The 13,719-nt window shown below is 40.7% G+C and overlaps 1 protein-coding gene across 4 annotated transcripts in view; it reads right to left on the reverse strand.

Moving 5' to 3' along the window:
- The window catches only part of KIF16B (kinesin family member 16B), a 290,601-nt gene that overhangs the window by 37,842 nt on the left and 239,040 nt on the right, over window positions 1-13,719 (reverse strand). Inside the window, exon 26 of one of the 4 annotated variants that reach the window (XM_044263479.1) lies at window positions 1,258-1,434. The exons of the other annotated variants lie outside the window; for them this stretch is intronic. Coding sequence (XP_044119414.1) covers window positions 1,273-1,434 — 162 coding nt within the window. The 3' untranslated portion in view covers window positions 1,258-1,272. Of the gene's footprint in view, window positions 1-1,257; window positions 1,435-13,719 lie in introns of those variants that run through there. 4 annotated transcript variants of the gene reach the window in all.

Raw genomic sequence — 13,719 nt, forward strand, 5'->3', positions numbered from 1 at the left:
GCAGAAGTTCCAATGGGATTCTCGATAGCAAGGCATGGTCCTGGGCCCAAGTGCTACTGGTGGGGCTGGGACACAGGCAAACTAAAGTAGAAAGGCAAGGCTATGAGATAAATTTAGAAGAACACCACCTTCATTAAAATAATTATATTTACATCAGAAACAGCTCTTCAACTCTCTTCCTCCCAGTAGTATGGAAATGACCTCCATTTCTCCTTTTTTAGAGAAATCTTAACATGGCTTTTTAGCCCTTGCTATCTATAAGCTCTTAGGCTAAATGAGATGAAATTGCCAATTTTGTAAGTTAAAAATGGTTGAATATCAGCAATTTCACCTGGTTAAACCCTGCATAAAACTTTTGACATTTTTAAGCAACCACTAGGGCAAAAGATACATTCTCATCTGCTTTACCTGCCAAGCGTAAGAATTCTCATTTGATGGATTATCAGTTGGCTATATCAAACTGATATTCCTTCAAAAGAATATTTCTCTTAAAGTACCCCAAAATAATACTAAACTAGAAATATCTTATATTAAAATATCCAGGGCAATGAAATGGCTAAGGAGTTGGGAACACAGGTAGGTGGTGCAGGAGGCCATTTGGGGACCAATAGCTGTTGTTGACCCAGAACATTCTGTCAGGGTCACCTGAATCAGCCCATCCTCCAGAAGGGTAAAAGGACACCATTGTCTTTACCTGGACTAGGGAAAGAGGACAGCAATTACTGCTTTGTTCTCAAGACCGTAATATTATAAAAATCCATGGAAGAGTTTCAAAACCTAGGATAGCTAAGAGGCCTAAACTTACTTTTTCTCTCTACAAGTACGAAGTGACTGCCTCATTTACTTTATTTTATTTTATTGATTGATTGCCTCATTTATTTTAAAACAGACAGCAAAAGCAATCCTCTGTAAGTTTCATTTCTGGGTTGTGAATTAATTAAATGGTCCAAATAATTTTTAAAAAGGATAATTTACCAAGATCCCCAGAGCCACTGATCAGGATAAAGTATGTGGAGAGCCAAAACAAGCAAAGAAATGGACAAAAAGGAAACAAATGAGAAACAGAAACTCTTATAATTTGCTGAAAGTGCCATCTGAAAAGTAATTATTTCCAACAAATGAACAATACAAGAATGGGCTAAAAGGGGGGCGATTCCGAACTCTCCCTGACTTTTCCATTCATGTCCAACATACAGCAGCATCTTTTGTGCACTTGCTTGGTTTCTCATGTTGAACAGAGATTTTTAAGTAAGATATATTACCTGGACATTTTCACTTCTTCTCAAGTTCTTTATATTCATAAATTTTCATTTTTATTGCCTCATTTTTTAATCTAGCAGATGGCCTAGATTTGATTTCCATGAGAAACACTGTCAGGAACAGTGAATGGCAATCTGTAGGTAGAGGAGAGACTCTTCTGATTTCCACTGTCACCTGTGACAAAGGAAATACAGTGGCCCACATTTCTTAAAAAAAAAAAAAAAAAAATCACAGTTCCTTAAGTCCTATATTCCTTACAATAGCTAAATTCTAGAGGGACACAGATAAATAGTTCTGACTCATCTACAAATTATCAATATACTGGGATTCGGTAACAAGGCAAAAATAATTTTATTTATAGAAGATTTCATTTTCATAAAGAACAAGTGCCACCATTCTCCCCTTATACCTTTCACAGAGGGAGTGTCTCGTGTTGAAAAGTATGATTCTAACAAAAATAATCTTTCTATAAACCATAACATTTAAGGAACCAGTTCTGGTTAAAGATGGTGGAGCTCATCTCCTTCAAAAGCACCATCAGAAACAACAGAAGAGATAAAAAGGAAACACTCCGTCTCCAGACTAGGAAACTGCCACAGCCCCGTACTGCAGGCCAGGCGGCACCCAGGGAAAGCACTGCTGAGGCCCTTCCTCTCTTCACCTTCAGACTACAGGCACCATGAGTGATCCACCAACGCAAACATCCAAACTCTCAGGCGTTCTTACTACACTGTGATTAAAGAGGCTAAAAATCTAGGGACAGGGAAAAGGTGGGGGACACCTGCAGCAAACAGGAAGGTGAGAAGGGGCCGTGGGTAGAAGAACCTGGAGAAGCTCACAGTGTTAGAGGGAAGAAAGGTCTGAGGGAAAGCATTTGACCCTACAGTGACCCCACAGCCCTCCTGAACACCAGAAAATAAGGGAACAAGTGTCTCAAAACAAAGAAAAAACTGGTGGAAAGAAATTCAGAAAAATTTCAGGCAGTTTAGGTAAGCAGTAGGTTGCTGTCTTCATTATCCCCAATATTTGTCCCCTCCTTGCCGTTGTGATAAACCAGTTACTTCACTTAACAATTAGTCCATTTCACTTAAAGATGAGAAGTAAGGGGCTCCTTGGTGGCTCAGTTGGTTAAATGTCTGCCTTCAGCTTGGGTCATGATTTCGGGTCCTGGGATCAAGATTTGCAAGAGGCTCCCTGCTCATAGGGAGCCTGCTTCTCCCTCTGCCCCACACTCCCCCACATCCTGCCACCTGTGTGTGCTCTCTCTCTCTCAAATATTAGATGTTCGTTAATAATAATGTATCAGTATTAGTTCACTTGTTGTGACATAGGTACTATACACACGTAAGCTGTTAATAATAGGGAAGCCGTAAATCTAAAGCTATTAGAATAGAATCTCTGGTTTCTGATGTGACACGTTAGAAGCTTGGAAGCCATCGTCCTTGTCCTCACAACAAGAAACAGGTTGAACAGACTGTTTCTTGTTGTGTTGAAAGACTCAACAGCTCTTCTTTGATCCATCTGAGAACTGAGGCTATGGGCAAACTGATGTCCCCAAACTGGGGAGACAGGTGGGCGGAGACAGAATAACAGCCTCATGGGCGCAGAAGCCTGTACTGGGGCCAGGAAGAGTCCGGAAACCTTCCAGCTGTAACCCGGGAGTTACTGGAGGCTCAGTGCAGAGGCCTTACAAGCTTGGTGTCTGGGTGGGGTCCACAAACTTCTGTTACTTTTACCTCCACCCACGTCTTCACTGGGAGATGACAGAAAAATCCACTACTTTCTGGCAAGAGGAGAGAAAAAGTAACCATTTTGAAATATACCCAGAGCCTACACTCAAGGGAAACTCTTTTACTGGAATCTAACCATACATTGGGTAACCAAAGCCTAACCAACCTAGGGAGAGTGGAATGCCCAACAGCAGGCTCACTGGAAAAGGAAACCTGATCAAAGGCCTTCCCCTCCCGTCACACCTCACCACGCATCAGGGAGGTTCCCACACAACAGATTACAGATCAAAGAACTGCAAGCCTCGGATTCTACTGAAGAAGTCTCTAGGAAAACCCAAAGGGTTTCCTCTCTAGGGGAGACCCAACCAAGGGCACTGGGGGAAAGGTGAGCTTCCGAAACCACAGCTACAGCAAACTGGAAACACCATCTGCATCCCAGCCCGTGAACCTAGAACCTCACATCAAAAGGTCCATCTACCTCAGTCCCTTTTAGGCAATACACCATATCTGGCTTTCAGAAAAAACTGAACAGGGCATGCTGAAAGGTAAAAAACAAACAAACAAACAAACAAACAAAAAGCATCTAAACTATTCTCAAATAAAGAAAGCTGACTGAACAATCAGTACCACCAAACCCTCTGTGCCTACTCCTCATCTAGCCTCCCTACCCCCAACCTGCTTAAAAAAAAAAAAAAAATTAATTGGCATGAAAGTCCCAGTAGAAGAAACAGAAGTAGAATAAATAAAATGAAAACAGATGAGCATAAAGTACATAAAGAAAATAACCCAACATGAAATGTGCTAAGGGAACAGGAATGTGACCCACAGGTTTAGACCTAACCGAAGTGTCTTTCAAGCATGCAGGCCACAGAGAGACATTCTCTCTCTGCACGTAAGAACTCAAAACACATCAAGGGGCATCTTTTCCAAAAGGTACTGGATGATCAAAAATAACCAACCAAGAGCAGCACCATATAAAGATCTCAGGAATGAAGAAATGATGGTAAAGTGATCACTGTCTCTATTTAAACTCACAACCAAGAGGGAAATATATCTGGCTTAGGTATAAAAGAATGTGAATGCTATATAACTTGACAATGTAAAATAATAATATAAAATGACTTTTAAAATTCAGAAGATGGGAGTTAAAGCGTGCTAATTTTGTCTTTGTTACAAGAGTCAGTTGGTGGATGTGAGAGTGATCTGGCTGGGACCTCTGTCACCCTACAATTCGCCAGAGCGGACTCAGCTGATCTGGCTGGTTAGGCGGGTGTCCCCTTCCTCTCTCACTGCTCCATGTGCGTCCCTCCCGCTGGAAGCTTCCTGTCCAGTTGCTCAGTCATAGAGGATGACTTTCCCCACTAGAGGAAGGACTGTTCTTCGGTCAAGGGTATACGAGTTGCTGCGCTCCTCTGCTAGGACCTTCAAACGCGTGCTCAAAAGTCAATTGATTGTTCATAAAAGGGAAACACAAGTGATAATTTGTAAAATGGAAACACATTTGAAAACTAGCAACTCACATTCTTATGTTTGTTTATAATCCTTCTGCTTAAAGTCACATATATTTTAGAGAACTTATAACTTCTGGCAGAGCAACATTTAATTTGAAGTTCAGCAATTTCTTCAGTTTTATTTCATTTTCTTTCACTTCTGACACCTTCAAGTAAAATTAAATTTAATGTTAGCAATTAAAGATAGGATATCTAGAATGAACCTAACGTTATAAAGGTATTGCATTCTTTCTTCTTTTTCTCATTTTAATTTTTTTCCCAACTTACATATCCATCCTTTTATCCATGCCTATCCATTTAAGTACTTAAGATAATGTTCATTAAATAGTAACATTAATTATATTTAGAGAATGATTTTAGGCGATCTGTTGCTTTCTCCCTGTATTATGTGAAATTTTTATAAATGAGCATGCATCATTTTTATAGAAACAATAAAAAGTGATTATTCTCTTTTACAGATTTAATGGAACAGTTAAATTAACACCATATGTCTTTTTCTTTTAATAACCTGGGATTTGGGGCAATCAGATTTCAAGTCTCAGTTCAGCAAGGAGCTGCTGGTACAATGTACGAAAACTAGTTTCTAGTTTTATCACTTGTGAAACCTGAAGGAGTTGAACGAAGAGGTTCAAGTTCCCTTTCAGCTCTGAAATTCTGTATCTCAAGTACCGTTGATTAAAATTGTATGTGGGACCTTAGAAGTAGCATTTCAGGTACCCAGGAGATGTTTTACCTATTCTCTTGGCTGTACTGCCTTTGAGGACTATACTGACTTCCTGCAGATCTTTGCCGCATTCTTATCTGAAGACAGGCCAAGGCAGGTAGAAGGAAAATAGGGCCCAATACAGTAATGATGCATGTTACTTCTGAAGAGGTTGTAGAACAGGAAAAGGACAGACACAAATGGGAATGCAGTATTCATGAGAAATCCCTTAAAATGGTACCTCTTCCTGCTACAGCCATTATCCCTGCCGCAGAAGTGGGAAATGATGTAAAGACATTTGAGCCCTTATGGGAAAATTGTACGTTAAAGTTAAAAATCATGACTAAGATCAAATAAATTGGGTATCTGTGGAAGACATGGTAGTCCTGGAGAACACTGGAAGAAAACTTAGGAGCCCTATGGCCTACTTTGTATAATTATGAAATGTGATTATGCAAACTAAAACACAGGAAACAAACAAATGAGGATAAAACAGCACATTTCTTTGGCCCAAGATAAACATTATGATAAGCTTGTTCTGCAATTCAGTAAATAAAACATATTCTAAAGACAAAAAGACTGAAATAAAAGCCATTAGAAAAATGAAATCAGGGACGCCTGGGTGGCGCAGTTGGTTGGACGACTGCCTCCGGCTCAGGGCGTGATCCTGGAGTCCCGGGATCGAGTCCCACATCGGGCTCCCAGCTCCATGGGGAGTCTGCTTCGCTCTCTGACCTTCTCCTCGCTGGTGCTCTCTCTCACTGTCTCTCTCTCTCTCTCTCTCAAATAAATAAATAAATAATCTTTAAAAAAAAAAAAAAAGAAAAATGAAATCAGTAATTTTGAGGCCTACCAATTTCCAGTGAAATTTGTCTTTCCCTTCTTCAGTGATTGTGGAGTCTAAAAACCCAAGTTATTATTAACTTTATTCTGAACAATGGGCCTCTAATTTTATAGATTGAACAACAGATCTACATGAAGAACAATCAACAAAGTCAGATAAGACAATTAGTAGCTGCTTATAACTAACAGGCACTTTATGGAATTATGTGTGAATCTCAGTTTAAGGAAAATGAAAGCATTGAGAATCTATTCATCCATCATGCTAGCTAGCCACGTATCTATGTATCAGCAACGCAGTCAGCATTCTCTGTTGCTTTGTAATATTTCTTAATGATCTTAATGATCTCAGAGTGAAATGTTCATCTCCAAGTTGCTTTTTCTCTTTCTGATTCCTGGTGAACTGACACAGCCCAATTATCTTCAAAGACCCATCACGCTCAAACCCTGACTTCAATGTTAACTAGATTATGATAAGATAGGTCGGCCCCTCTGCTGCCATCAAGAAGACAAATTATACATAATGGAAAAGTTTGCTTTTCCTATAAGCCTTTCTCTTTTGGCCAAGTTCACTTTTTAGGTTAGCCAGACCCTTATTAAGTCCAGGTGGTCTCAGAGGCAACAGACAGCACAGATTTTGATAAATGGCATCACTATTCCTCTGGATATAAATAAAGGCAGCCCTTATACAAAAATTTAAATGAGTGATAAAAAGTCTTGCTTCTGTTTTATGATTTTATAACAATTAAGCTGCTGAAACTAGATTATAAATCACTGAAAGAAAACTGAAAACAACTAATAAAGTGTGGAATCTTTACTAATGAAAGAAAAACATTTGACTTCTGTTACCACCTAATAAAAGTGTATTTTATTTTCATTCCTCATTTGTTAGGCATTTTTTTCCCCCTTACTCCTGTAACACTTGGCTACCTAAGTAGTACCCAATTTTTAAAGACCGGGGGGTGGGGGTGGGGGTTCTTCCATCTGGCAGTCTAATTGGTCAAATTAACTGGTCTTTTACAAATAGACATACCTTCACAATGACGGACAGCATTTGAAACATCCACCCCCTGCGGGTCTGTGGCTGTAAATTATAGCCACTCCAGCTTTTGAGAAATGCAAATAATGAAAACTCATCAAAGAGCTGCCATAATTCTCAGAGCTGACGAGGTGGGAGCATTTCTGACTACTAAAAATTAATAGCAGCTTCCAAGGCCTTATAAGAACAGCTGTCACTGAGAAATATACTCACAAACAAATAAGCAATTCTCTTCCAAGTTCTGTTAGAGGCATGAAGGAGCGACTCTTCAGAACATTCTAGGGGGATTACTGAAGGAGCGATGAATTACCTTTGGACCTTTGATATGAGAACAAGCACAACCCCAGCATTTATGAATACCTTGCTACATGCCTCGCCCCGAGCCGGGCACATTCGTGACTCTTGACTATCTGCTGAATGAGGGAGCAAGGCAGGCCTCTGTGCTGGTGGTCCGTGTGGAGCAGCCGGCAATTACAATGAGGACACGGCACTGACAGAGCTGCTGTCCTGTTACCCAAGTGCTGAAACTCAGTCATCCTGGGTACAAAACCATCACTGGGCACACAGCAAAGACTGCACTGACCTGGTCATATTCGGTATAAGGACTGTAACTTTTCCACGTAAAATCTTACTCCTCCCAAAGCCAGTCTCAATTTTATTTAGGCATGAGCCAGGAAAGACAGATTTGAGGACATTCATATGGGCTGCAATGATTTTTGAAAGTGAGAAATGTTTCAGATCTGTGAGAATTTAATATTGCATATTTAAGAATAATTATACAGTTGGACTAACTCAAATGCTTGCATTTTCCATCTTTTATTATGATGTTAGTTGCCCCTTTCGGGGACGGAAGCATGGCAGGAACCTATCATTGTCACACATTTCACAGAAGAAACCCAGTTTCTAGTTCTCCGTGGGGACTTGCTTATGTAACAGATTTTTGCAGAGAAGGCATGCTCTCTTTGGTCTCATCTGGGGCACTCTGAAAACTCCCTCTTCTTGAAGGAACACAGCCATGGAGAAGGAGACTCAAAACAAAGAAGGATTAGAAATCTGGAGACACGAACCTCACCTACGCCCCAAGTCTTGGTGCGACTTGCAACAAAACTCTGGGCATTTGAGTCCTCATGTCTAAAATGAGAAACCATGCTGTACCCATGCTGTACCATCACCTATGGTGAACTTACATTTCGTAGAGTGCAAACGGATCCAACCCCTGCTATAGAAGTCTTCTCGTCAGCTACTCTATGCTTCAGAGTTTGGGGTGGTCAAAGAAACAATCCACATGCTCTCACTCTCTAGGCTTAAACTCGCCTGTCATTAACTTTGACAAGATTATTGGTCCCTGGAAATTACCTTTTAGAACTGGTGACCTATAATAATGAAAAGTCAACTCATGCTCCCAAGGTGGATGCAAAAGAAATGACAGGCAGCACATTAACTAGTGGCCCGGAGGGCATCGTTTGGGGAATTTGGTCCTTAACTACACACTCTTAGGCCCCACATTGGATTTACCGAATCAGAATTTCCTAGTGTGGCGCCTGTGCCCACATATCCCGGAAAAGCTTCCCAGCAAATTCTGATGCTTTTTGCTCCCAGCTACCCCTACCCTTGAAAGCAGTGATTTAAATACTGTTTGTTTATCGGGTGGAGAGAATGGTATGATGCAAACCATACAGTGAAAATGCCTGGGTCTCTCATAACATACTAGGTCAGGAAACTGGCAGGCAGCATTCTATTTTTGCCTTCATAGCTGTTTGCTATTTAAAAATTCAAGGGGGCTGAGGGCTTGGTGCAGGTGAATTTATCTAAGGCTTACTGGATGCTCCCTGTGGCTATGGTGGGTAGCATTGTAATTTGGGTGGTGAGTAGATCTGCAATTTTTATATTAAATTTGGAATGCTGGTTATAAAACTGTTGAGAATGCATTTCAGTGATGGATGGTAAATAGTTGTCCAAAACAAATCCAAGGCCAACAGCCAGTTTCTTTTCTTTCCTTTTTTTTTTTTTTTTTTTTGGTGCTGCTTTAGGGAAATTACTTGGAAAATAAAGACGGTGAGAAATGGTTCTATCAGCACAAACTGAAAGTTCATATACAAATTAAATCACCTCTTGCCTAATCGTTTTTTTCCTCCTCCCATTGGTATTTACTAGGCACCTGGAGACTGCCAGACGTGAGATAGAACAGTTGCTCTAATACAGCAATCTTTCATGCTTTACTCGAAGGCTCTGAAAATGTTTTTCTCCCTTAGCTCTATAGGGAGAAGGGAGCCCACTTGGGGATGTGGCCAGTGGAGGCTGATCTCTGTTTGATGCTCGGGGACTCTAACTGAGTCCAACTCCACTCTAGTTGTGGCACTCAGTTATGAGGCAGACAGGCCCATTTCATGTTCCATGGGACTTAGGCTCTCAGCACACACAGGCATTAAGAGTTCCCTTAGCATTACTTGGACGGTACATTTTAATCCATGACATAGCCCATTTCTATGGTTCATCCTCTTGCCACCAGGCAGACCAACACACACCTGCTTCAGAATCACTCTCAGGCCACGATTACAAAAGGGCCCTTGGTGATGGGACTCCAGTGCCTCTCTGCTCCCTGTGTGAGACAGTTCTCCGGAGAGGTGAGGTGCCCACTAGGCTCCAGCACTTGGAAGGGAAGGCTTCTTGTTAAATGTATTAAATAAAGTCCTCTAAAAATCAGAGTTTGGTGTCTCTGAACCTCCTAGAATGAGCAGCTCTCAGTGACCCACTCGTCTTCCAGCCCCATGTCCTACTACTTCATTAACTACGTTCAGAGCCCACTAGCCCACTCATCCAGGAAGCAGGTGGCAGGGACACCATGTCTTCACTATTTGCTCTAACGGATGAGAGGGAACATGGTGTTCAAACAGTCTTTCTTTTCAGCTTCTTGATGAGCTGTGTTTTGATCTGATGGACCCTTAGACTAGGACATGGATCTATAGGTAAACTTCGTGGACACTAGACACTAACAGGAACTCTGCCTTTTCTGTGGCAAAGAGAGACCATGTGTTTCTGAGCATCTAACTTGACTGATGTTTAAAGGGATTAATTATACTACTGATTTTAACAGGGTAAAAAAATTTTCATACAGATAAAGAGCACTGCAGAAATGATTTGCATGATAAAATTGCAGAGACATGGTCTCTAGCAGATGCTTCATATGACTCCATAGTCACTTGCAATAACATATTTTAACTGAGGCTTTCACAAGCTTTTACAAACTGGCTGTGGCATTATCGTTGTACAGACGTGGAATCTGAAAACACAGGGTTTAATTTGATTAAGATTCCATACGAGGTCAATGAAGGGGAGCAAAGAAAGAAAGCAGAAGGAGCTATTATCTTGCACTATACATGTCAGTCTATCAAAAGGACAAATTAATTCAAGACAAAAGGGAAACCTATTTAGAATCCAGAAGAAAGTGCTAAGATCAAGGAAAATGAATAAATAAAAATAAAATAACAATTTTAAAAACCTTGAATTATGCAGCACCTCCAGTGAGGGCTCAGCCTACTCAGATAGGGACTCTGAAAATAGAATGAGCATAGCATTCCATTAGGATTTGAGATCACCTGCAGCCAATCTATTTTTCTTTAGTATTATACAGGACAAAGAACTTTCTTTTCTTTTTTACTCTTAAAATTTGTCACTGTACAAAAGCAATGGACCCAATTCTTCTTTGGTTTCTGCTTTGCTCATGCCCTCAATCTCCAGGACTGCATTTCATGGCACCCAGTGGCTCCTTGGCCCTTCAATTCACAGATTTGTTTGCGTGTAATAATCCAAAATCCCTTCTGTTTTCTTCACAGACATATGTTACAGCTAATAGTCAACCCCTCCCTGCTTTAACTGGTTCACCACCCAAGTGTACATAAAGTATCCCTGAGGGGTTTTTAGTTGATCTCCTTCTCCTTAAGGAGATAATATAGTATACAATACATAATTAAGGAAATAAAAGTAAGTAAACAGGGAAATGAGAAGACTTAGCTGAATGACAGGAAGGAATTTTTAAAACTTTGTCACTACTGGAGGCAAGGCCCTGGGGCTCTCAGTCTCCCCAGTTTCTGTGTGTTCTCTTCCTAATCTTGATTCTTTGTAAATTGGTCTTTAAAAACAGTGGAGCAATTACTAAATTGCTTCACAGGGGAAGTAGGCCTATCTGAATCAGAAGGTGTGTAGATATCTCCAAGAAGAGGAGGCACCTGGGTGGCTCAGTCGGTTAAGCATCTGACTCTTCATCTTGGCTCAGGTCATGATCTCAGGGTAGCGAGATCAAGCCCATGCTGGGCTTGTGCTGGGCATGGAGCTTACTTGAGATTCTCTTCCCCTTTCCCTCTGCCCCAACCGCCGCTACCCCCACCACCCAGCTCTCTCTCTTTCAAAAAAAAAAAAAAAAGACCATGCACGGAGAGGTAGTCACAACAGCAAGAATCTAGAAATTACCCGTATGTCCATGAAGAGGATTCTGAAAATCTGGTAAGGTGGTATGCCAACTTTGTTTACTAGGACCACTGCTCTTGGCAGAATGATCAATTTTTTGGTAAATGGATAAAGTGTTGGTAGACTGGGGAAGTGACAGCTCACTGGTGGGAAGCCATAGCTCCAGCCTTCCCTGAGTGAGATAACTCTTGTAACTCAGCATGTCCCCATAGGTACTCTTCTGGCAAGCAGGAGCTATCTGTCTTAAGCCTTTCTCAGGTCCCTCAAAATGCTAAGTATGGCCTATGGGAGTCCTGTCAGACTGAATGGTTAGCTGGACCCAAGAAGACCTTCGGAGGGCACTGTGAATGTTTACTTCCGGGGGCTAGATGAAAAGAAACTTTCACATTCTATGTACACATCTCTGAATAATTTCAATCTTTTACCATAAATATGTAACTTATGATCTGAAAGAAATCATCCCTGGAAGAAAAGAGAAAATCTCCATAAAAGGAACTGTCTCGTTAAACTTCTTTAGAGATATATCCCCCAGGAAAAACAGGCCTAAATTCCAGAAGGAAGTATGAATGAATAGGATATAATTCAGAGTTCCAAAAGATTATAATCTATAACCCAAACTAAAGTTTTTGTTTTGTTTTGTTTTGTTTTTGTTCTTATCAAACTAAAGTTTTAAGGTGAACAGAGATTCTCTCTCTTGGCAAATAATTACAAATCCCGTGTATTTTGAATTCAAGCATATTTTTTCAATATTTTCTCAGCTTGATTAAAAATATGAAACCTTGTATAACTTGGTAAATTTAGTATGTATCACCATTAAAAAAAAATCAACCATCTTGTTACCCTTGCAACTGAAAGAACAAGCATAGTTTCCTATTTGTATAGAAATAATGACCTCAATTTGGTGAAGGAGTGAGGTAAATAAAACATGGTCCCATTTTGGCTATGGAACAGTCATCTGTAAGAGAAAATTTTCAGCATCCCTCTATCTGAACCTTTTGACGTTCCTGAAGAAGCTCCGACTTTGACAAGTCAAGTGATTTCTAGGACACTGTCAGGCCAAGTAGATCATTTGGAGGTAGCTGATTACTTCAGTAAGATTAACATTATACACAGAGATGGCAATAATAGTTGCAATATTAAAAGCAGTCCTAACTGCTGAAGACCTAATAAACATTATTGATCTCAAGTCCCCATGAACACTTAGCAAGTAAGATTAGGATGCACAAAAGGAAAAGTCAGAAAATATAGCTGATACTCAACTTGACATTTAAGCTTCATCTTGAAAATGTTAAATGGGTGATGCTGTTCTCCCCTCACTGGAATAAGATTTATCTAGATCTACAATGACATGTTGCTATATTTTTACAGGCCAACTTTTCCCTCTATTTTTATTTGTATAGCATTGTTTGGTTAGAAATAGTAAATGGGGTCCAACCACCTGGCCTTCCACACTGGCTTCTGCTGACCAGTTGTGTGACAAGAAGCAGGTCTCTGGCTCCAACCATAGGAGGTCATGAGCCACAAAGCCTAACACAAGCCCCAGGGCACCATTAGCACTCAGTTACTTGTGAGGAAATTAGCCAGAGTGTGGCTATTGCAAAGCTCAGTGGCATCCCCTCAGCCTTTTTAAGTAGCGTAACTTCCCTTTCTAGAGGCAGTGTGCATTTTAGAATATGGCCACATGGTTTCAAATAGCTACTCCTATCACCCCCTCTCTTTCAAATAGGTACACAAAAAAGTTCTTAACATTTTTTGCCCTTAGAAGAAAGAAATTGTGTCACAAAGTTAGACTCAACACAGACAAGCAATTTTCAATCCTGGGTGTCATTTGGATCATGAGCCAGTCTTCCGGAAAAAGGTTTCTTTGAGAAGTCATCCATAGAAAAAATAGAAATCCCAGCTTAGTTTGAATGTTCAGAACTTCTTTAATATCACCCCGTGGTTTCCTACAGCACACGGGATTGAACTCCCAACCCTACATGATACAGTCCCTACCGACTTCCCTGCCCTCATCTCTACTACACCTGACACTTCCCAGGTCTTTTTGTTCTCAGAACATGCCAAGTGTGATCCTATTCCAGGGCCTGTGCATTTGCTGTTCCCTCTACTGAAGATAAGCTTACCCCCAGGTTTTCATGCTTGCCTCCTTTCTAACATTCAGATTTCTCCCCA

This window comes from Neovison vison, chromosome 8 (assembly GCF_020171115.1).
Source record: "Neovison vison isolate M4711 chromosome 8, ASM_NN_V1, whole genome shotgun sequence".
Classification (NCBI taxonomy): domain Eukaryota; kingdom Metazoa; phylum Chordata; class Mammalia; order Carnivora; family Mustelidae; genus Neogale; species Neogale vison.